Source organism: Tauraco erythrolophus, chromosome 3 (assembly GCF_009769465.1).
Source record: "Tauraco erythrolophus isolate bTauEry1 chromosome 3, bTauEry1.pri, whole genome shotgun sequence".
NCBI classification, from domain to species: domain Eukaryota; kingdom Metazoa; phylum Chordata; class Aves; order Musophagiformes; family Musophagidae; genus Tauraco; species Tauraco erythrolophus.
Window position 1 is genome coordinate 39,512,618 of NC_141467.1, and position 24,968 is coordinate 39,537,585.

A 24,968-nucleotide genomic window follows, 5' to 3' on the forward strand; every position below is an offset into this window, starting at 1 on the left:
AAAACAGGTGTAACAAGCTCCTCTCCCTGCTGTCTCATTATGAGTAAAGCCTCAAGTGAAATACATCCCTGATTTATGACTTACAAGAATAAAGCAGAGTATCATACAACAGAGTCTGCAAAACGGTCTGCAAATAGCCTGTCCTCCCTACGCCACATTTTCCTACAGGATTGCACCGTCTTCTCCCAGCAGCTCAGGAAAGAGAAAACATGATTGATAGTATGGAGAGCTGCAAGGCAACTTTGAGAAAAGCCCTCCTTGCTCCTGCCAAGGCTTTTACTAGCCAAACCTAAGCAGCAGCTTTGAACGCCTGGATTGTGAAGCAACATCCCGGGAACTCTGAGCTCCCAGATCTCTGATGCCTTTGCATCCAAAGCAGATTTTCTAGAGAGCTGAAGATCTCAGAGATGGGCTTTCAATCTGTAGGGGTTCCCAACCACACTGGGGAGAGGGTGGCCAGGAGAATCAGCCTCTCAAACCCCAGGTGCTGACCCTGCCCCAGAGCCTCAGTCCCACCACATTGTATTGTGGCCCCTGGAAAACACTCGCCAGTCACACGGCAAGGGTGCAAGCCTGGCGCATCGAGCCCACAACTTCTGCTTTTGAGGCAGGGAGCCTCGTGGTGGAGGCAGAGGCTTTGGTACCTGCCTTCCCAAAGTGCCCCAACATACGGCTCCAGGAACATTTTTGGGCAGGAGGTGTCACACAGACAAGGGCGACTGCTGGAATGCACACGCGATTTTATTCAGCTTCAATAAATCAGGAGTTTCTAACAAAGCCACATTTATTTGGAAAATTGCTCACCAATTCTAATGCATTAGAAATATCTAAGTGGCAAGTTTTTCTCAAAGAGAAAAGCTCATTTTTCTTCCTCTTCTTTCCTTCCTTTACTTTCCATTCAACAATTCTTTTCTTTCTCTCATTTTCATGAGCCTTTAAGGGGAAGAAACCCTTTCCCGTTCTTCCCCTTCCACTAGGCTACAAATCTTTCTGAAACCGCTTCTGAACTGAATTTGCTTTCTATCACTTTCCAACGTTTTAACCTGTTTTGAATGTCACATATGAAGGAGGAAGATGAAAGGTTGTCACAAGGATAGCATTAATACAGAAACTTTTTTTTACATGGTAGGAGCCATATTGCCTGGAGAATAAACCACACGTAACACAAGAGGCTGAGGGCTATTAGTTTCATCTTGAAGGCCTGCAACACTACCAAAATATTTTCAGATTGCTACCTACAGGTAGTTAGAAATAATAATTCCTTGTAGATTTGACCACCCCTAAAGATAGCTTTGCTCCTTTTATAATGACTGGATTAGAGATTAAGGAATGGTAAAAGAAACAAACATGTTTATTTTTTATTCTTTGTTAACAGGCAAGGGCAAAGAAACCATACATAGTTGCTTTAGCTTTTATGTAAACTACTTTTTACCTAAAAGGGTGATATTAATTAAGCTATGATGCCAATGATTATTTTTAGATGAAATTATTCCAACAAATAAAAGTTTATTTGTAGACATAAAAGATCTTCGCTGTACATTTTTATCAGAAGCACTGTAAGAACAGGAAATTATAAGTCTTTTTTGTTACTAAAAGCTATATTCAGACCATAGTCTTGCCATTCATCTTGAGGTTAGTACTAAAATTTTATTTACTATCAAAATACAACCTACTTAAGATCATTTTAGTTTGAAATATATGCTGCTGTTCAAGATTTATAAACATTAATCAACTCTATATTAAATATAAATATAGGTATATTTATTATAACATATTTATGCTACTTAAGAAAGAAGAATAGATAAGACAGTGATGATCGCATGTGATAGGGAAAAAGAAGTGTGAGGACAGGGAGAAGATAAAATGTGATAATAGAAGACATTAGTTATATTAATCTGTCCACTGCATGAAGTGGTCTTATTCATATTTCCTAAAAACCACATGCTTCAATTTTTGGGTGAAGTAGGTTGGACTCTGATTAAAAAAAAAAAAAAAAAAAAAAAAAAGCACCAGAGGAGGGGTTGCATAAGAAGAGAAGTTTAGGGACAAAGCCCAAATTGAACAGCAAGAGACAGTAACTACTGAAAGAAACCAGGAACCTGAGAATGTTTCTGCAGAACTTAAATCAAACTGTAACCAAAATGATAAGAATGCTGAGCTAGGATCAGGACAGGCTGCAACAGAGAGAAGCTGCCAGACGTTAAAACTATACAGGAATTTTTACATTGATATCAAAATGGTTGCATGTCTCGGTAACATTAAACTCAGTGGTCACCCCTGAGTAATTGAGCATGGCATCTAGGCTTAAATACATCACTTAAAAGTTGTCCTTCCAAGGACTCAATCCAAAATGAGGCTAGAATAGTATTATCAATGCTTGCAATCGCATCACTGGTTTAAAGATTCGTGGGCAGATCCTTGAAGTTCCGAGTCCGGTGGTTCACTGTCAGCACGAGAATCACAGATTCATTGAATTAAAAAGGCAATTTTTAATTCCTCTTACTTTGAGTGGCCACAGGAAAAAAAATGGAAAACAGGAATAAATAAATAAATAGAAATAAGAAAAAAAACACAAAAAAAGTTTGCGTTATCATTGCTCACGGAATTATTGATGGATTTCAATATGGCAAGGAGTAAGTATTATTCATTAAAACAAATAAAAATCCCTATTATCATTCTACCAAGTAGAGTGACTTTACTAAGCTATCAGTTAAAAATACATAAAGCAAAGGACTTCACAAAGTGACTACACTATCGCAGGCCATGCAAAAGCATTTTAACAGGGCAATTTCATTGTGGACCCTAGTCAACAAGTCTACATAGAATCATAGAATGGTCTGGGTTGGAAGGGACTTTAAAGATCATCTAGCTTCAACCCCCCTGCCATGGGCAGGGACACCTTCCACTAGATCAGGTTGCTCAAAGCCTCATCCAACCTGGCCTTGAATACTTCCAGGGATGACATTCACAGCTTCTCTGGGCAACCTGTTCCAGTGCCTCACCACCCTCAATGTAAAAAATTTCTTCCTTATATCTAATCTAAGTCTACTGTCCTTCAGTTTAAATCCATTGCCCCTTGTCCTATCACTACACGCCCTTGTAAAAAGTCCCTCTCCACCAATATATTTGCGTATGAGTGTGCATACATGTCTTTTTTTAAGAAACAATCATGTTTTCTAATAAGCATACATTCTTTCTAAAGCAGTCCATGCAGTGACTGGTATCTGGCAGGGAGGAAAGTGAGAGCTGCGGGAGAGGAAGTTTAAGCTCTTTCGCACGCTGCCACCAACACGATTCTCCAAAACTGCAGTGACAGGATTTCTTAGTCAGTGCAGACAGCATACACATCTCCCAGTGAGGGCCATGTTGTTATTTGTGTGCTCTCTGGTTCTACAAGTTTCTGAACGTCAGGAACCATATCTGAAGTCAAGTCTCTTGGTTAACACGATAGCTAATCTGTATTTTGCACTATCACATTGTGTATTTTTATTCTGAGTTTACCATACGAACTATTTGCTGTAACTTAGGTGAATATAAAAAGTTTTATTAAGCAACAGAAACATCATAAAGGGAATAATACTAATCCTTGTTTTGTGTGCCATGTATTCACTAGAATAATTAAAGTTGTATTGCGGCCATATCTAAATTTTATTTCAGATTATTTTTCTTTTATAGACTTAAATGCTACAGCGTATTTCATTCCAGATTAATAGAAATATTAACAAATATTTTATCTGAATGTTTATTAAAAACTAAGGACTGAATAATATTCTGAGGACTTTGCATCTGGGAACTATGCCCATGCACTGACAGAATTTCTCTCTAAACTTCTATCTTCATTTGTTTATAAGTCTGCTAGCACGAGGCACTGGATATCCTCAACTCCTGCTGGAGTTCGCAACAGAAGCTTAAGTGCTTCCTGAAGGTCCAGTTTGCTCTATTACATGTATGCATTTTTGTCCTTAGCAATTTCTTATCAGCCCAGAGTACAGACACTTTTTTTTTTTTCCCTAATTCTGCCTTTGTCATATATATAAAAAAGTGTTTTTCCATAACACAGTGGTGGTTACCACTTGGAGTCCTCATCAGCCTAATGTTCCATACAGTTGCATAACCTAGTTATTTCCTATACATGCATATTAAATTTCACTGGTTACAAAGAGCATATTAATGTTAATGTTTTAATGATAAATACAGTTTCATCATTTTATGTAGAATTCGCCTTAACAGCCTTTCAGTTTTGCTACAAATAAGTACATGCTGTTACCTCAGCATTTAAAGTAGTCCCTCGTTATCCTTGATATAACTAGGGAATAGTGCACAGCTGATGCAATCAAACCAAGACAACTAAAAGTTATTAAATTCACCAAAATAAACAGAGAGAAAACACTTACTTTGCACATTCTTATGACTTAGGTGCAAATCCTGGAGTGTATTATAAACTGGTCTTTACAACCTATGAACAGATACTATAAGTCAGGGGGAAATAGGAACTCCCTAGGGATGCTGTCCAAAAAAAGAAAAGTAGCCCCTATGGAATCACTCCCCCTAAGTCATGCTGCTGCTGCTGCTGCAAATATGCAATGAATCCTTCTGCAGCTGGAATTTCAGATGCCATAATCCCTTAGAGAATGTTGTCTAATTATTTTATTATGCATAATAAATGTAAAATATTTATTTTAGTTTACATAATTATATTAAAAATGTATGCTATTTATTCTCAGTCTTGTAAGGCATCCTTCACAAGTCATATACTTTATAGAAAGGTGCATTTCCAGAATTAATGCTGTTTTGCTGGCCTGGCTGTTTGTTTTGCAGAGCTTCTAAACTCTCATATCTATGGCTGTGGAGCATCACCAATCCCCTGGATGTTGCCCTCCATTCCCTCCTTCCTCTCACCGCCATGAGTAGTCTATGTAAAATTAATCATACGGTGGAATCCCAGAGAAACGAGAGTCGTTTTGTTTAATTACAGCACAGGGCTGGCACCAAGTACGTTAACGTTATACCTGTCCCACACTCTCATGGTCAAAGTCGTAGCAATAGTGTTTCTGCATCACAAAACTATGCCAGTGCTCCTCCTGAGCCCTGAGCTCCAACAAACCTGACCGGGCGAGAGAAGCAGGGCTCTGCCTTTTGCCCTCCCAAAGCAAAACGATGTAATCCAGGCCCATTTCGTGCTCACACACACCATGAACATAAACTATTACTTGCCTGAGAAGCTGTGATAGTTACATGGAAAGTCATTACCAATGGGAGTCAAATTTAAAACCTAACAGACGACTAAAATGAGAGTCCTAATTCTGTACTCTAGACACATGGACAAGAACAGTTCAGTTTTTTGAAAATGCTGTATATCTGCATCTTTCATTGACATCATTGGACTTAACGAGAGTTCAGCACTTCTGAAATCGGGTTAAATTCAGATGCCTAACTATGTTGCAGGTTTAGAAAGTCTGGCCACAGACTATACAACTGGCAGGTTTAGAAATCAGTTGAAGTTGACGATGAAGTCCACATCAGGCGATGTTCAGTTTCAGGATGTTATACAGCTCTTCACTACTCAGGGTGCCCATGAGCAAATGCAAACAGTATTGTTGCCAGTATAACTCCAGGATCATGTAATCCGAAAAGTTTAGCCACGTAACACATCTTTTTTAAATGACTAAGAAATACATAATAAGCATTGCATATGTAATGGTGGTGTAGGGCCCTATGAGACCAATTCTCTATTATAAAATTAAGTTGAACGCTAATTAGGAGTGAATGAATATTTTTGTATGACAAAGCACACTGACTTAAGAATGGGGAGACGTGCTGTGTGATTTGAAAAAGTAAATGCAAACAAAAATTGTGCATATTTTTATCTAAATAGGGAAAACCTAAACAGAAAACATAAATGTGAAAAACTATAACCAAAGTATTTAACAAGCAAATTTTTATATTTATGTATATATATATTATATTTTTCTTCCTTCAAAACAAAGTAGATTTTTAAACCTACTCTGGAAATACGATTTCAAATTATAATCAGAACTAGAAGAATTTGCATACTGCTAAATAGAAAAGTAGATGTTCACTTCTTTGTTATGAATGTACAAAAGATTTAGACAAATAAATATCAGGTGGTCACAGTACAAAAAGTAGAGACGGAAGGTAACATTTTTGCAAGAGTATTCAAGTACAGCCATAAACATAGATTATAAAAGCAACTTGGTAAAATAAAATGAGCAAAATCTCTCTTTTTCTTTTTTTTTGAATATGCATATTAAAATCATAGAATGGTTTGGGTTGGAAGGGACCTTAAGGATCACCTGGTTCTATTCCTGCCATCGGCAGGGATATCTTCTACTACACCAGGTTGCTCAAAGCCTCATCCAATCTGGCCTTGAACACTTCCAGGGATGGGGCATCCACAACGTCTCTGGGCAACCTGTTCCAGTGTTTCACCACCCTCAGAGTGAAAAATTTCTTCTTCAGATCTAATCTAAATCTGCCCTCTTTCAATTTAAAGCCACTATCCCTTGTCTTATCACTACACACCTTTGTAAAAAGTCCCTCTCCAGCTTTCCAGTAGGCCCCCTTCAGGTACTGGGAGGCTGCTAAAAGGCCCAGAGCCTTCTCTTCTCCAGGCTGAACAGCCCCAACTCTCCCAGTCTGGCTTCATCAGAACATAGGTGCTCCAGCCCTCAGATTGTCTTTGTGGCCCTCCTCTGAGCCCACTCCAACAAGTCCATGTCCTTCTTATGTTGGCAGTGCCAGAGCTGAACACAGTATTCCAGGTGGAGTCTCACGAGAGCAGAGTAGAGGGGCAGAATCACTTCCCTTGACCTGCTGGCCACGCTCCTTTTGATGAAGCCGAGGATACGGTTGGCTTTCTGGGCTGAAAGTGAACATTGCCAGCTCATGTTGAGGTTCTCATCAATCAACACCCCCAAGCCCTTCTCCTCAGCGCTGCTTTCAGTCTGTTCTCCACCCAGTCTGTACTTGTGCTTGGAATTGCCCTGACTCATGTGCAGGACCTTTCCCTTGTCCTTGTTGAATTTCATTAGGTTCTCACAGGCCCACCTCTCCAGCCTGTCAAGGTCCCTCTGGATGGCATTCCTTCCCTCCAGGATGTCAACACCACCACACAGCTTGGTGTCGTCAGCAAACTTGCTGAGGGTGCACTTGATCCCACTGTCCATGTCGCCGACAAAGAAGTTAAATAGCACTGGCCCCAGTACTGACCCCTGAGGAACACCACTTGTCACTGGCTTCCATTTAATGTTGAGTTGCTGACTGGAACTCAGTCAGCATCCAGTCAGATTCGACCATCCAGTCAATTCCTTATCCACCAAGTGGTCCATCCATCAAATCCAAGTCTCTTTAGTTTAGAGACAAGGATGTCGTGTGGGACAGTGTCAAATGCTTTGCATAAGACCAGGTAGATACGTCAGTTGCTCTTCCCTTATCCACCAATACTGTAACCCCATCATAGAAGGCCATCAAATTTGTCAGGCACGATTTGCCTTTAGTGAAGCCATGTTGGCTGTCACCAATCACCTCCTTATTTGCCACGAGCCTTAGCATAGTTGCCAGGAGGATCTGCTCCATGATCTTGCCAGGCACAGAGGTGAGAATGACTGGCCTGTAGTTGCCCGGGTCTTCCTTTTTCCCTTTTTTAAAAATGAGGGCTATGTTGCCCCTTTCCCAATCAGTAGGAACTTCACTGTACTGCCACGACTTCTGAAATATGATGGATAGTGGCTCAGCAACTTCATCTGCCAGTTCCCTCAGAACCCATGGATTTATCTCATGAGGTCCCACGGACTTGTACACCTTCAGGTTCCTCAGATAGTCTTGAACCTGATCTTCTCCTACAGTGGACGGTTCTTCATTCTCCCAGTCCCTGCCTCTGCCTTCCGTGACTTGGGCAGTGCGGCTAGAGCATTTGCCAGTGAAGATTGAGGCAAGAAGTCATTGAGAACCTCAGCCTTCTCCATATCTCAGGTAATCAGGTCTCCTGTTTCTTTCTGGAGAGGGCCTGCATTTCCCCTAGTCCTCCTTTTATCATTGACATACCTATAGAAGCTTTTCTTGTCACCCTTGGTGTCCCTGGCCTTATTTAATTCTCTCAGGGATTAGGGCTTTCCTAACTTGATCCCTGGCTGCTCAGACAATTTCTCTGTATTCCTCCCAGGCTACCTGTCCTTGCTTCCACCCTCTGTAGGCTTCCTTTTCGTGTTTGATGGTGTCCAGAAGCTCCTTGTTCACCATGTAGGCCTCCTGTTTTTTTTTTTTTCCTAACTTCCTCTTTGTAGGGATGCACCAGTCCTGAGTGTGGAGGAGTCAATCCTTGAATATTAGTCAGCTTTCTTGGGCCTCTCTTCCCTGCAGGGCTTTCTCCCATGGTACTCTACCAAGCAGATCCCTGAAGAGGTCAAAGTCTGCTCTCCTGAAAGCCAGGGTACTGAGCCAGCTAAGCACTCTCCTTGCCACCCTAAGGTTCTTGAACTCCATCATTTAATGGTCACTACAGCCAAGGCTGCCCTTGAGTTTCACATTCTCCACCAGTCCCTCCTTGTTGGTGAGAACAAGGTCCAGCACAGTATATTATTGAGAATATAAAATTTGTGAGCTAAAAACACTAGGTTAGTTTATTATGAACTTCAGAAAACCACATCCATTCATGTCTTTTCCTAGTTAAGAAATGAATTTCCCACACTGTGGGTTATATAGGGAATAAATTCCCTTTTCTGCTCCTTGCAGCCAAAATCAATCTTTTCCCCATAGTATCTCACAGCCTATTTCACTTCAGTTTTTGCTGCTAAGCAAAAAAAAAAAAAAAAAAAAAAAAAATTTCTTAATTCAGATTAGTTTCTTTTAAAAACCTTTCTTTCTACACTTCTAGCCAGGATTAGGCAGCCTTTCACTCACTAGACTGGCAAGAGTTTTTGCAGGATGATTTTTCACAATTGCCTCCCAAGGAATTGAAAAGCCTGAAATCAGCAATCTCTAAGAACCCTCTGAGCACTGATGAACTGAACAGGTATAATTAAAATATGTTGTATTTAGACACTCTTTTAATTCAAGTGTCTCAAACTACTTTATAGAATAGAGAGATCATTTCACCTATCAGTGAAAGGAGACTTTATGGTAGCACTAATAATACTCCATATCTGTACACAGAACGAGGAATCCTCACCTCGCTGAAACTACAAGGGTCATTGAAGAGTCTGCAGTTGCCAAGCAACACTAAACAGCAACTTCTGAAATGGTCTGCATAAACTTAGAGTGCAAGGGCTAAGCTAAAAGAAGCACATGAGGGTGAATTTTATCACCCAGACATGGGGGTGAATTTTATCACTAGGTCAGCAAATTTTAAAATTTTGCTTTTATGTCTTCTGCAGGTGATACTCACAGGAGTACACACCATCTGCCAAACTGGTATAAAGGACATTATTTACAGAGTTGCTAATACCTTTCCATGAAAAGAGACAGTACTGAGTGAGTTGACAAGGAGGCAACATGTGATTCTCTTAAAATTATATTTTAAAACAGAAAAAAGATATAGAAAAAAACCAAGAGAGAGGTGGATAGAGAGAAAAAAATAGACTTGCCATTAAGGCTGGCTAACATCTGAGGACTGTGGAAACTGGCAGGCACAAGCAGGACTGCTGTGCTAATAAACACAGCAGCCCCTCCACTGGCACCTCTGCAGCTACACAGAGTGCCTCGCTGCCTCTACGGACCTGCAGCGGCAGCACAGCTCTGATTCCTGCATCCCTGCCAGCTGTTTTTCAGCCGATCTCATAACAAATTTCCTGCAGAATCAAAGCTTCATCAGCTGGTATCTGTGGAGAATCAGCCTCCAAAGATTAGGTCAAAATTGGCCTGCAAGGGATGGAAACTCATGTCCTATTACCACGAAACATTCATTTTTCAAAAATGTAGAGGCAGGGGATGCTCAGAGATTTCTTGTTAATCCTGACAAAATACGTTATGCTTGCTTCTTCTTTAATAACCTCCAATATAAGAAAATACTAGTAAAAAACTTGTCATTTCTTGAAATTTCTATCCCATACACAAAACTTTCCATCCAAAGAAAAACGATCTCTGGTCTTTCCCTAAGCAGAGCACTGAAGTTATGCATTTTGTCATACTGAATGAGGGAATTGCATCCACTCATTGCATGTGCGTAACAAACCCCAAATTGGTTCACATCTACAACGCTTCCAGTTTCTAGGGTCTTCAAGCCAGGAGCTCAAACCCACTGTAACCTGTCTCTTATTACCTAATTCTGTCATAAGACTATTCCTTCCAAATGGGATGCTTCATTAAAGCGGACAACCTCAAGATTAACCCTCCTTAAAGATGCAGCATCATAGATAACACTCCTTTTATCTTCATTGCAGCACATGATGTCACACTATTGCTTATATGCTCTCACCTCACTCAACATAGATCTTTTAATGCAACTGCTCTGACAAACCCCAAATCACCTCTCTTAGATGACTTGCTGAAGACGACAGAAACACATTTATTAAAAAAAAAAAAAAAAAAGAGAGAAAAAAGGAAAAAAAGCAGGGACACTGCTAAGGCATCAGCACAGCAAGGGAAGGACCCCTGAGGTTATAAAATTCAGTTCTCTGCAGTTCTAGGCAGCCATTTAACAGGTGCTCAATACAGAAGAGTTCAGAGAACATTTGTTCCACCTGCACAAACCAATGCAACAAAAATTTTCGCATAGAATCTTCATGATCACTGCAGCAGCTTTCTGTACAGGAGTTTTCTTTAAAGCAGCCCATAAATAGTGTGAAACCAGGTATTATGGGAGCCGCTAGCTTTTGTTATATCAGCTTGTTTTAGGAAACTACATTAAAACTTATACTAAAAGAACATTACAGTTGTATGCTCAGCATTAAAAGAAAATAAAAAAATGCTGTAGTGGTGTAATCAAAGGTTTAACTTTCTCCTCTTGTGTGCGTGCATCACAGCACATGCATCTAATTACATAATCATACGCCATTTATCAAATATAATACTATTTTTTTAAAAAAACTTTTTGGAAGTCAAGTCTCACAAATTGCTCATGAATAACTTCTACGGATTCCTTTATAGCACACATAGACTAACCACCTTACTGCAAGGTAATAAAAGTATTCAAGATTGTAGAAGTATGTTTAGGAAGAGTAAATAATCATTTAAGAAGTTATTTGAGATCATTTAATAAGTAGTTGATAACAAACAAAAGACACATGGGTTGAGCACCACAAGTAATATTAACTGTCCTCACGTGATTTTTGAGAACTTAATCTACTGTCCTAACAGGATGGATTTTAATGATGGAACATGGGAGACTTTCCATGCAACCATCCTACAGCCATCTCTCATCCAAACTTCTTGGCTGGCAAGGAGAAGGAAAACTGGAGCAGAAAAACGACTCTGCAGCACTGTAACTAGCTCCAGTTGCTTCCCGTTCTAATAAGTGCCTGGTGAGTATTTAGGCTGTGAAGCTTTTTAGGGGACTTTTCCTTTCTTGGTGAAATTGTTGCAACTCAACCGAGAAAAATTTCAAAACTGCAACTGATTTGAAAAGGCGATGCAGATAAGCAGCCTCACCATGGAGAATTCTAACAGACACTGAAGCAGCTGTGAAACAAACACTCAACATTAGCACTGCAGTATTACCACTAAAAGGTTTCCCATCATTTGTTTTTCTTTATAAAGTAATACCTAAATACTGAAGACTAAGTTTTTAAATTTAGCTCCTAATCTAATATGCAATTACTGCTGCCCTGATGGTGTTTTAATGGCAATATATTTTTATTGGTGTCTTCAAATGAACCTCGTCTGATCACCTTAACCCTTCTCTCATCATGCTTTAGTTAATGACTCATTACCTGTAGTCACACCAGGGACATCTGTAAGGCTTTTCTCCAGTATGGACACGCTTATGTCGTGTCAGATGCGATTGTGTTGTGGAAGCGAAGTTACACTCATCACATTTGAACGGTTTCTCTCCTAGAAGGTGACAAGAGAAGATATGCATTATCAATTTTCATCAACAGAAAAGGAAAACAAGTCTAAATTTCTGACAAATCCCTCGAGACAGATTTTAGTCCATGTATATATAAGAACCACCAATACAAAATACATTACCAAATACAGGTGTATTAATTGCAAAATATTATTCTTATGATGACATATGTGCATCAGTAGCCAGCTGACTTCCCATGTAGTGTTATGCAGCAGCAAAAAGGAGAAAGAACTGCCCTGAAACAGGGTAACTGTGTTACTGGGCCTTATTTTGTGAGAACATCATCACCAGGTGACAGGCATTCTTCTCATCCCACGCCTTCTGTTGAAGTTGGGCCCATACACAGCCCTGAAAGCAACACTGTTGGAGACACACGGTGAGAAATCAGTCTGAAGCTGAAGTATTAAGTGCCTGCTCGGAAAGTAACATCTCCAGGAGGAAAGTGTCTTTGTTTATTGTCTCTGGTCCTGGATTTTTCATTTTATCCATTAAATAATACACATAAACCAGGACTAAGAATATGAACCAGAACTCAGTGCTTCATTCCCCCTCTCTTGCCTGCTATCCTTCTGCCCTTGCGAATCTTTTCTGAACAGTGGGCCAAATTCAGCAGAGGGACTCGAAAACCCAAAACCAACCACCAAACCTAGACTAGGACAATCATATTTTCAGAAGACTAAAATTCAATCCCTGCTGAATGTGCAACTGCACTGAAATTTTCTAGAGGACTACTAATTGAAGAAAGATAAAAATCTCTAGCTTATAAATTATTATGAGAAGAGAACTTTTCCTTCCAGTGGAGGGGTCCACCCCTCAGAAGACACCAAGACAAAATCTCAGGACAGATAAACATACTGTGATGGCTAGCTAAAACACATGCATCCCATTTTTCCAACTGGTTGCTCCAGAAATATTCTGTGTGGCTTACAGGCCCATGTAAATACCATTCAGGGAGTAAACAGGTTTCTTTTTGTATGCAGAAGACAGAAGGCAGCTCCAAACTTCGGTGATCTTGGCTGCATTGTGTAAGCCTTTAGAAGTATCTGTCCTAAAGACTAAGTAAGGAATCAACATCTCTAACTTAAGAAGTCTGAATCAAGCTGCTAGGGATGGACATCGACCTTGTAAACTGTTCAGAGGTCCAGAATAGGCAGTTTCCAAACTCTAACTCTACTTTTCCTAAGCCTCTTAGCAGGCATAATTTGCAGTTTTTCAGACTGACATGAGGCACACCACCAGCAGAAGACACATCACTAGCAAAAGGCCACTCCCAAGCAGCCATACCTCCAAGTCAGATTTTTCAAGCCTGCTTAAAGCGGAAACACTCGACATTTCCAAAGAGACTTTGCCAGAATTCTGAGAAGAGAGAGAAGTCTGCATTTTTCATTCTTGGAGACTGTTGTGTTTTTTTTCCCTCCCAAGGGAAAAAGAAATGCAAGGTCCTCAGGCCTGAAAAGCCTGTAAGGAAGGACAACGGAGCAGCTTCTGAAAGCTCCATAAAGAGTTGGAATAATTGCTTTTAGCAGCTGCTGGAGAGAATACCAGCTACTATTTTTCATTTATTGTTTCATGGGACAAGGAAAGGTGAAAGGGCAGGACACAATGCGGAAGCCTCTATGCTGGACAAATTGAGACTGCTAGAAAGTCTGTCTTTCCTGCCCCAAATGGGGTTTTCTTGTCAGACACTGACTTTTTGCTCTGGAGAAGCCGATTCTCCCAGCAGCTTGAATGGTACTGGCTGCTGCTTCAATTAAACTCTCTGGGAGGCCAGAGACTCCCTAGCAACGTAACCTGTTCTTGAACTGAAGATTTCCTGGGCCTGATTTATTTTATCTTCTGCTATTAAAGAAGATAGCAACATGTTCAAGCCCAAGTAGCAAAGCCACAGGTATTTTAGATAACATACATACTTATTTTAACTGCTTTCATTCAAAATGCATCAGAACGTTGCCAACTTGCCGCCTTGTAAAAAAAGCAGATCTGAACTGAAAGGAGATTTTTAGTTTGCCGTTCAGGGAGGATGGATCGGGCAAAGGTCTGCTGCCGTGCTGGGGCAGGGCCAGCGGGGCTGACAGACGAGCGAGGGCCCGTGGAAGTCAGGAGGGCTTGCAAATTCCATCGTGACCAAAAGAAAAATGATAATCCTTGCCCATTGCTCCAGGAAGTCTCTCCTTAGGAAATCCTTGTGGCTAACTGCTCCTGTCAAGTGGACTATGTGTAAATCTCACCTGACAGAAAATACATCACAGCAGCACCACTCAACAAAAGCCAACTAAACTGCAAGGAAAAAAGACGGTATAGCATGGCCTGTAATTCTTAGCAGCTGCACATGGGAAAAGGTCTTTATTTTTATGGAAAATTAACCAGGTCGATAAGTACTGTTAAAAAAAATCTAGAAGAAGACTAGGCATTTCTTTGGGTTGGGAAGTATCAAAGAGTATATTAGCTGTAGAAGCAGTACTTTATTTATTTAAGTTTTCCACAGACCTACTTATTTAAGCATTTTTTTTGTCTTCCTTATCTTTGAGCCAGAATGCTCTTTGTCAGCCTTTGTGTCCTAAATTTTCCTTCCCCTCTTCCTGCCCCCAGACGTTTCAGAAAATAATTTTATTTCTATACGGGTTGCCATTAAATATTCCAAGAGCATTCTCCCTCACCCCAAGTCAAAGATCTAAATAATACAAAATTAAAATAACACAAATCAGAAAAGAATATTGACAGTATATTTTAAACGACACTATCTAATAACTATAAAGTAGTGTATCCAAAAATGTGTGACAAAGTCCATGTATTTAAAGATTAATAAAAGTATAAAAAAAACAAAACCCAACCCTCACCATCTCCAACTTTATCAATAACAAACCCTGTAAAAAGGAAGGACAGGTGCCCCCAAATACCTCAACGGTCAACAAACTCTGGGGGAGGGTGGCAGAAAACGAAGAACACATACTCCAAGATCAAGGACCCACTATCTTTGGGGTTTTCATTTTGTTTTTAACATGAGCACTTTCAAAAAGCTACATTTCCTAACCACAGGATCACAAAAGAAGAAATGGGTTTGCTTTTTTGATAACACTGCAAACAACTTCTGAAGTGCATCAGTTGTTTAAGTCACTTGACATGGAAAATTTTAACTCCAACAATCAAAGTTTGGGAAAGCAGCTAACGAAAGGGTCAGATCATGAGGAGCACCAGTGTGTACAAAAGCAGACCAGTGAGCCTCATCGGCTCTACCAATTCTGCTCTTCTTTTAAACCATCACTACTAAGGCTTTAATGTTCTCTTGCCTCTCCCAATTCTGACTTCTTTTCGCATCTATCTTAAGCTTTCCCCTGTCCCCTTCTTTCCTTCTTCTGCTCTTCTCTGATTTCACCTCTTTTGAGTTCTCTGTCTTTGATGATGAGCTTTTTAGGACACAGAGCATACCTTACTGCAATCATAAATTTCTCTGGGCAGTTATGTACTTAGCGTGTACTTTTTAAAGGAAAAATGAAATAACATGATTACAAAAACTATAAATCTTGGTGATAGATTTTGATTTGTGGATGGAAAGTGAAATTTTTATTTATAATCATGACTGTCCAGATAATTTCTACCTATAGATTATATAAAGCATTTATACGAATGTGCTACTGAGGATTCAGCTTTCACATAAATGAAGGAAAAAAATAAAAATCAAATAGTGTCTTCAATTTGCCAGTCTTGAGCAACTAGTCAGAATCTTAGTAAGACGGAAGAAATTCTACCCCAGTTGCGTCAACAGGAAACTATTGCTTTTAGTCCTATTTGTCTTTCCCATGATCTGTTGAGCAGCACAGAAAGAATCCTGTAAGTTTCATTTGACTTAAGGAATGAGTAGACCACAAAATGCTGCCATCTGCTTAAATGTTACAGCACTTTTTCTTCTTATTTCCAACTATTTCTAGTGTTTGTTAAGGCTGTTCCCTGGAGAGGTACTTACAGGCTTGCTAATGAAGCCTGAAGTATATTAAAGTAAATTCTGTTTGCTTTTAGTCTGGTCAACTTTTTTGCATGTAAGACATAAAAATAAGTACATCCTTGATCCCTTGCTTTCCTATGAGAAACCCTGTAGACGCCATAGGGGTTACTCTTCCATAGCAAGAAATGATTGACATTTGTACTCTCAGAAATGGGAGGAAAACTGTTCCACTAGACAATTTCTCTTAGGTAGAGAGAAAGTTTAAAGATATCCAGGTTTTTGGTGTCATTTCTGGCCAAAGGTTTGCTATAATCAAGTTCCACACTCTGTTGCAAATGTCGGCATAAATAGAAAAGGAAAAACAACATAGATCTTCAAATTTCACCTCTCCTCTTGCTGCAAAGAGCAGTAAGTCTTCTTACTGTGTTACATTTTCTATGGTATTCAACATTATAATTTTTTTAAGCTGTGGTAGGGAAGTTGAAGGGAAGAGGCTACATTATATATTAAATTCAATGCCGAGTAATGTAACTACACATTAAAGTCAAAGAGCAGTTCACATGAGAAACAGAAACACAAAGTGAGTCACTCATCTGGATAAAAACACATATATTATTAAATTTTCTTTCTTTATTACATTGACCTATAAACGTCTTGAGAAGTGCAAGACTGAAATGAGTGAGCAGAAGCAATCCTGCAAACAGTGATCTGTACGATATAAGCTACCATCTTCAAAAACTCATGAAAGTATTTGAACAAAGCCACAAACTTCTTAAGCAGTTCCATAGGTTCAGGGTGACTGTCACCCAACTGCTGTGCACAGCAAGTGTATTCACCCTCTAACACTCTGCTACTGTAATGTACTTCTATGACCCCCAGGAAGATTCCACCACAACCAACACAGGAGGAGCGAATGCAGACTGCCATTGTGGAGAAGACAAAGATGGCGTTTTTGCAATTTTCAGGAGTATTAACCAACATTAAAAAAGGAATTTTATGGATGAGAATCCAGGAATTTTATGCAAGAGAACCCAGTGCTTTGACTGATCAGCACTGTTGGATTGAGCCAGCTACTGCAGCACTAATGGAAGTTTACTGGGAAAAGTGTAGAAGAAGGGAAAAACTACAGTGATGGCAAAAGGCAGACAAACAAAGGAGGAGAGCAGAACAATGACATTAAAAAAAGACATTTTAAAATTAAGATTTTAAATAATAATTTTCCTGATTTAATTTCAAGCCAGAAAGAATTACCCTTGTTTTTTCTCTCACATTTCCTAGTTGATCATGAGTAAGGCAAAAATATTTAAATGATACGATATTATATGTTTCTTTCGTGTATGTGTGAGTGTTTTTGGTGGCTGCTTTAGAAGTTATTTACTCTTATTTTTTTTTTAGCATAAAATCAGATAATTGCATAATTTTTTGTGGAATTCAACTAATTCTAAATTCAGCCGACACTAAAATTTGTAACGTTGTTTATCTTCCTATCTTCAGGTAGATCTTCTTACTTGGACAAAATATGAATAAAACCCCAATTGTTTCAGGATGACTCAAAAGATGAAAATTTTTCCTGCCATTCACGGTGAGGCACCAGAACTACGGCATATATATTCTTGCAACACCGCGAGCTGTCCTTTATTTACCTCACAGTACCAGCCGATATCGCAAGTGGTCTAAGTTTATTAAGACAGTTTCTGCTCACAGCCTAGGCAGCCACAAGTGTCTGTTGTAAAATATTTGACAAAGACAGAGATGTAAGTATTCTTTACAGTGTGATAAAACTCTGCTCAAACTCTGGACTATTCTTGAAGTTGCTGTTGCCTTAATTCACGAAATAGAAGATCAGGCCACTGATATTTACCATAGCTAGCGAAAGACTTGCAGAATTTCATAGATTGATCCTCGCAGAATAGGACTGCAAGAAGATGCATTCAGATCACAAAATAATCCTAGAACATTTTACCAGGACAAAATCAGCTGAAGATTTAGTTTATTCTATGTTCGAAGTGTGTGCTCTTCACAGGACCAGGTCAGTCCTTAAGGATATACATATTTAACACAGAATAAAAACGTCAACTGGTGAAACACTAGAGATCCCTTGCTAGGTCTAATCACTTTTTTTCCTACTTCACAGTTCTACTTTACTGTTCAGAAAGCCTGTATCAAGGAAATCTGTATGGAGATGCATCATGTTTGCTAATAAATTAAGTACAATTATTTTTCAAATCTTAAAGCTAATGTTTTTTTCCCTTTCAGTTTAACTTTCCTGTACTTCATTTAAAAACAAAAAAAATATCTTCCAGGGGTAACATCCTGTTTACCAAACTAGTCCCTACACTCAGCTCCACAAGTGACTGAGGGCCAGACTCTGCCACCTTTATTCACACCAAGTTATACTTTATGCTCCCTGTAATATTTCCAAAGAAAATGCACCTCTCTCAAGGTAAAGGTATTTCTCCAGGTACATAAAAATAATCCCATCTAAAAAGACAGGAACAGACAGTAAGAAATACCAGAATCAAGAGCATCAAAAGTCTCAGTGGCTGGTCCTACTGGCAGTCCCCTCTTGTGTCAAATACCTATCAGCAGCCGAACATTTCTCTGGGGTGTCAGGACACCTCAGGCCTTGAGGCTGGGACGAGAGGAGGCTTGTTAAGCCGGTTAAGACTCCTCAACTACATGTGAGGATTTGCTCATTTGCCCTTGAATCAAGGGTCTCTGACAGGTGATAGAAGTAAATCTTGGATTGGAAGATGTTCTGTGTCAGCCCCCTAGACAGCTTGTATTACAGTAGGGAATTATTTAAGCCATTTAGACTATTTTTGATACCTATCCCTTTCAAACCTGATTGTAATTTGCTTTGGCATTCTGCTCTGGGAAAATTGTGCCAACCGGGGACACCGAAGAAAAAATACAGGTAGAAAGAGGAGCGCATGCAGCTAAGGACTGAGATAAAGTTGTGCACTGGATAAAAATACAAGGGAACCCATGTAAGTGCCACATGCAGGCAAAGGTGGATTGTGTCATTCTCCTTGAAACAAATAGAAGCTACAGATAATTTTTCTGCTAAAGAATCATCTCTGATTGTTTGTGCCACAGAGGCAGATAAATGCCAAAAAGATAGATCCCTCTGCCTCTGAGATACTGTCCTATATAGTATAAAGTTAATAGCAAAGTAATAACGAGCCTCCAGTCCTGACATAAAATATAAAGTTATGCCTGCTAGATGCAAGCTTCATGATCTATAACCTGTGAATCCCTGTGATCATAGCACAAAAGTCTCTACCATACTGGCAAAAGAAGGGCAAAATGCCATCAAAAAGCTGGTCAGCTTTTCACCAGGAACGTACCATATCTTCAGCCTAATTTTGCACATAAACCAGGAAATAAAATATATTTTCTATCGGCTGTGGCCTAATGATACAAAAAATATAAATATATAACCAATGATAAGGGCTTACATTTCTAAGAAACCAGATCTGCTCTCACAAAACAGGTAAAGACAAGAAGGGTAAAGACAAGAATACACATTTCTTCCACTTTTCCATTCTGAAATGATTGTTTACCATTTACGTGGCTGCACTATGACTCCTAGACTTACACGTGATCCCAGTGTGCCACATGGCAGGCCAATAAAAAACAAAAAGTAGTTCCCGTTCTATTGATAGCAATGATTCATTTCTGCTACAGAAGAAAAAAAAAAGATCATTCATAGCCCACATTTGGTAAACTTCAGCCAACACATGAAAATTCTTCAAAGCTCCAGAAAAATGGAAACCGTTAGTCACAACCGAAGCATACAACTTCCATTCCAGTAGTTGCAACTGCTCCTGTTATCATTCAGAGAGGGTAATACTAAGAGAACTTACTATATTTACTAAACGCCTTTTCTTGGACACTTTAGAAACACAAACTTCCTGCAGTGAAGGGGAACTGACTGTGGCAGTACTCTCACACAAACGTTACGTTCCTTGTTATCAGAAGAAAAATAACACAAGTATGATCGAATGAATACTAATCAGACTTGCAAGCAAAATTTGGTCCTGCGTAATGTTTTTTTTAGAGCTTACCTGTTTCAAGATATTGCCTCACCGGCACTGAAAACCCCACCTTTTTGAAAGCATCAGACTCTCCTCCAAATACGGTTGCTTTTGTAAACTGAAAACAGGGTGGAAAGAACGGCTTCAGGCGCTCGAGAAAGAGAGTAGCTGCTCTCCAGGAAATTACGCACTTAGATGGTGTATGTCCTGAATCAAGATTAGCTTATTCAGAGACATAATAAAATCTCCCACTGAGATTCCTTTACAAAATCCATGGAAAATTCATGATGTAACAACTACAGCTTCTCATTTAGCCATTTCTTTCCACTGTACATTAGACAATGGTCACTTAACTCACACAGCAATTCCTGATGATATTGCATTATCTTCATGCTAGCTGGTAAAACAAAAACTACAGTGGCTTAAGCAGCAACACTTCTGTGTCTGTTTGAACAAAATCTATTCAAATAATCAAACACTTACAAGGAACTACTAAAAGGCACAATTAAGGTAAAATGCATTAATAAATGTTTAATACTTACACTTTTTCTGGCCTTCTGAAACTAAGAACCAATTTAATTTTATCTGATATTAAATTTTTATAACCAGGTGGTAGGAAAGCTTTACTAATTCTGGGAGAAAAATCCTGCTTTACATGCCGACCATGTGGTAACTCTTAAAGTTGCACCGATTAATTACAAACTATCTTAAAATTACAAAAGGGCAACTGAAACAACACTAGCTTTCAACTATGTCTCAGTCCAAAATAATGGATTAATCTATATGTAGTCTCTAATTTTCACCCAGGGACATTCTAGCAGACTCTTGCAAAATCTTCCCAGTAGGTAATCTATTTGGGCCTTGGGGGGAAAAAAAAAAAAAGTAGACTTTGCATTCATTTAAAGAAGAAAGCCAGTCTTTACAATTTTACTTCCTTCAGAAAAAAAAAGCCAAAAATACCCCCCACGCCTCTCCAAGCAATTATTCAAACTCCCAGCTAACAGATTTGATGCAGACCTTGGGCACGCCGATTTTACAAAGACAAGAAAAAGCAAAGTAAACAACGAGCCGACGCATTATTTGTGCTGTAACGTGCTGTTTGACTTGCGTTACTCCCCCGTGCAGAGGGACTCCCTTGCTGGAGAAAACACGGCGAAGAGTAAAGACGGCTCTACTGACCTGTGTGCTGCCGCCGATGCTTGGTGAGGGCATGACGTGTCCCGCCGGCAAAGCCACAAAGGTCACAGAGGAACGACTTCTCGCCTGTTGCAACAATAAACAGATGAGGGACTGCGGAGGTCACAGATCATTAAAACATATCTATCAAGGCTTTCAGGGTTACTAATTCCTCCAATCAAATGTTTCCATGTAAATATGTCAAATGGGAATGAAATTACCACTGCGGTTTATTGACTGTGATAAAATCTGAAAAGCACCACTGAACATAATTACATACTTGTCAGACCCATAAAAATTAGCTTTATTATCAATGGAATGGTTTTGTACAACTTCATTTCTGTTAGATGTCTTCCAGATGGGGCTGCTTTATGCACTTGAACAGTTTTTATGCATATCCTGATTTTTTACAATTCCCATACATCTGGCCTTTCTGTGCTGAGTAAAGATTGCCTGGAAAAAAAGTTAATATACTGTATATATGATTCTGCTTAAATAAAATATATTGAATTTACTAACAAATTAAGGGCACTGAGAAATTTTCAACAGACTAGATCACAGTCATCTGTAGTTACCTTCTATTTATTAGTAAGTATTAAATTATTTTCTTGAATATAGAGAAGAGCCCAGGCAACAATAAAAGCCACGTTATTCAGTACCAGGGGCAATTCGGCACTGTTTATGTTTCTAAAGTTTTCATGACATAACGAAAACAGGTCTGGGGATTGCTACTGAAATTGCAGCAGATCTCGTATTGTTTGTCTCCAAATGACAATCCTTCATTGCAAACCTCTGGACCAATTTGAGAGATTTTGGCAAGCTCAATACTCATTAAAAGTACGTAAATGCTCTCTTTTTAGTTTTTGTTGATTTTTTTTTAGGTGGTTTTTTTTTTCTTTAATACAAGCTAGGATTTTGTCCTGTTGTCTATAAGTACAGCTTATCACTTCTCAGCAGTATTTTTACTCAGTATGTACTACATACTAACACATACAACAATCTCAGCCCATGAAGGCCACTTGGAAGGTCATTATGCATTAATAAGGCTAACCTCAGATATAGACTCAATAACCTCAGATGAGACTGAAATTTTAAAAATATTTTTTTAAAAAAGAATCACTTAGTCATTTGGAGCCAAATTGTCTCCGTCCGCAGTAACATGGTGGAGAGGGGACTGGTGGAGCAATGATGCTGAATTCATTGAAACTAACAGTCTCCTTCAAATTCTTCCCTCTAGGGAAGGAAATTTAGTTTCTACAACAGACGGCTGGGTTAAGAGGTCGGGTGTCAAATTACCAAGTCCTCCCTTGAAGACACAGGGATGGAAACCTCCACTGTGTTTATTCCCACATAACTGGGCATGCTAATACACGGACTTTCTGGAAAAGGACAGTGCCTCAGTTAACTTTGATGCCATTAATACAAGGAGGAGACCATCTCATGAGTGGGAGCTCCCTGAAGAGCATCACAGAGACAAGCTGCCCTCTCCCACCACTGCCTCAATGGGGACCCCAGGGGAATCCCAGCTCCTCACCCCACCTGACCACAGCGCAGGAGTCCCTGGGCTCCATGCTACGAGGAGGAAGGCAATTCCTTCAAAGTTTCCAAGGCAGCCTGAACACTGCCACTAAAACAAGACCATAAAAATGCTGATTAACCTCCACCAGGTAGCTAGGCTATGAACTGCGATTGGCACATTATTAATCTCTGTTTCAGAATAAAGCTCACGGTGTGTTGTTATTTTCTGCACACAAATTTGGTCATGAAAACAGACTGAAATTTTATAGGATTTTGTGCTTTTTTAAAAATTTGGTCCACTGATGAGAGTATCCCAAGACAGTATATAAGGTGTGAAATAATTTCAGTACCTCCTCTTAGGAGTCAGTTCTAGCCATCTGCGATTATATTTGAATTTAAAAAAAAAAAACAAACAAACCAGAAAAAGTGGAATGGAAACCCATCCTGACTATCACATGAAGAATGTGCATGTGCTAAATGATGTAACAATGTCTGAATTTTACTGCAAAACATTTGACAGTAATACTATTGCTGAGGTTATACATTATTGTCACACAGAGATTTTTGCATAATCTCTTTCCTTCCGGTTTTTCTTTTTCGTTGTGTTGGTTTTTTTTGAAATCAGGTTCTTCAGCATGTAGCACTTCAATTCATCAAAATATCAAAGAAAAGGAATAGAATGACTACACATAATGCTTAATTATAATTAAATATTAATTTAATTAATCAATTTTAAGTATAAATCTAACTAGCTGCAATGCCTAACTATCCAGCATAAAATTCACACTTTGAAGTTAAATGCTGTTCCATGCCTACCAAGAAATTGCTCATCATCTATATACTGTCATAAATTAGTTCATGTTGTGTTTAACATCTAGGAGCAGACTTCAGTATGGCCTGCAGCTTCATACACTAATGAGGACATAGAGTACCCCTAGCATCTTTGCAAGCTTACGTATTTACCGGGTAGTTTATGTCCAGGCCTTTGGAACAGCTTTTTGAGCATCACAGAAATGATTCAAAACCAACCAACAGCTTTGAAATAGGGAAATTGATCCATCCTATAAAATGATTTGCCAGTTACATATTCCACACTCCTCTAGGTCGGATCTGGGAGCTCTCATGCAGGCAGGGCTCTTGAGGGAGTCAGTGAAGGTTCTGATCTGAAAACATGGGACTGGAGGAGATTTGGTCCCTGCTTTTTAAGCTCAGGAAAGGTGGTGATGCGTTTGATTTTCTGCCATATTCATTTTCAGGCGTTTTAATGAATTAATTACCTTATCTGTATATGTGTTGTGATATACGCACAAATACATATATCCACACAAAGACACAGAGAAAACTTCATGACTTGTGACTTTAAGCTCAACTGCACAGTATTTCTTAGCCCTGAAGCTTGATGTGGGTTGAATCTCTCACATCTAGACATAATATTTCATTTGATGTTATGGGCGTGTATTGATACACAGATGTATTTTACATTCTTCTGGATATGCTTAACAACTTTATCATTCCAACTTCAGAATTTGCGACTTTTTAACTTTTAGGAAAATGTAAAGGCAATATTTCACTTGCTGTACAGGGGGCTGATCTAACTTGCCATGTTTATATGATAGCAGAAATGCAATAGAAAATGGTCCTTTTCTTAACAACTTGAATTAGTTTCAAGTGTGCCATTTTGCATTCAAATGTAGAAAGACACGGAAACCAATCCTTTATTTTCTATTAGAAAACAGCCACTGTCCCCTATCTCTCATTATGGTGCAGACTACAAGACCTAACAACAAAAATCCATATTATTGATCTAGCCAAGTCTCCACAATTATTCTTTAGAAGGAAACGCCGACGATAAATTACATCTGCACTGGCTTTTCATCTGCTGTTCGATATAAGTGATCTCTCAGGGCAGGCTGGAGACCTTAAATCGTCAACACCCTTGTCAAAGAAGCTAAGGAGGCCTGGGCTTCCCACAAACAGCTTTGGAGGAACTTTTAACCTACCGTTTCGAGCTATATAGCACAGGTCTTTAGAAAATGGGGAAGAATCTGTTCAGGAATAATAAACAAATATTTTTATTTCCAGTGAAAACAGTGCGTTTGATCTCTGTGAGAAAATGGCCAGGCTGTAAGTGCAGTATGATTTTTCCAAGTCTCTTTTTCACTTTCCCAACCACACACATGTCTAAGTTCCTAGAAGAGCTCAGATAATGTAATGTCAACCTTATACCGCTTTTCTTTATGTACTATAATTATATGAAGCCTAATAGAATTTC

At 39.2% G+C, this 24,968-nt stretch overlaps 1 protein-coding gene across 1 annotated transcript in view; it reads right to left on the minus strand.

Annotated features, from left to right (window-relative positions):
* ZNF407 (zinc finger protein 407) overlaps positions 1-24,968 on the minus strand; it is a 362,003-nt gene that overhangs the window by 122,962 nt on the left and 214,073 nt on the right. The window contains 2 exon segments of the mRNA XM_086608533.1: positions 11,886-12,006; positions 21,182-21,265. Coding sequence (XP_086464659.1) covers positions 11,886-12,006; positions 21,182-21,265 — 205 coding nt within the window.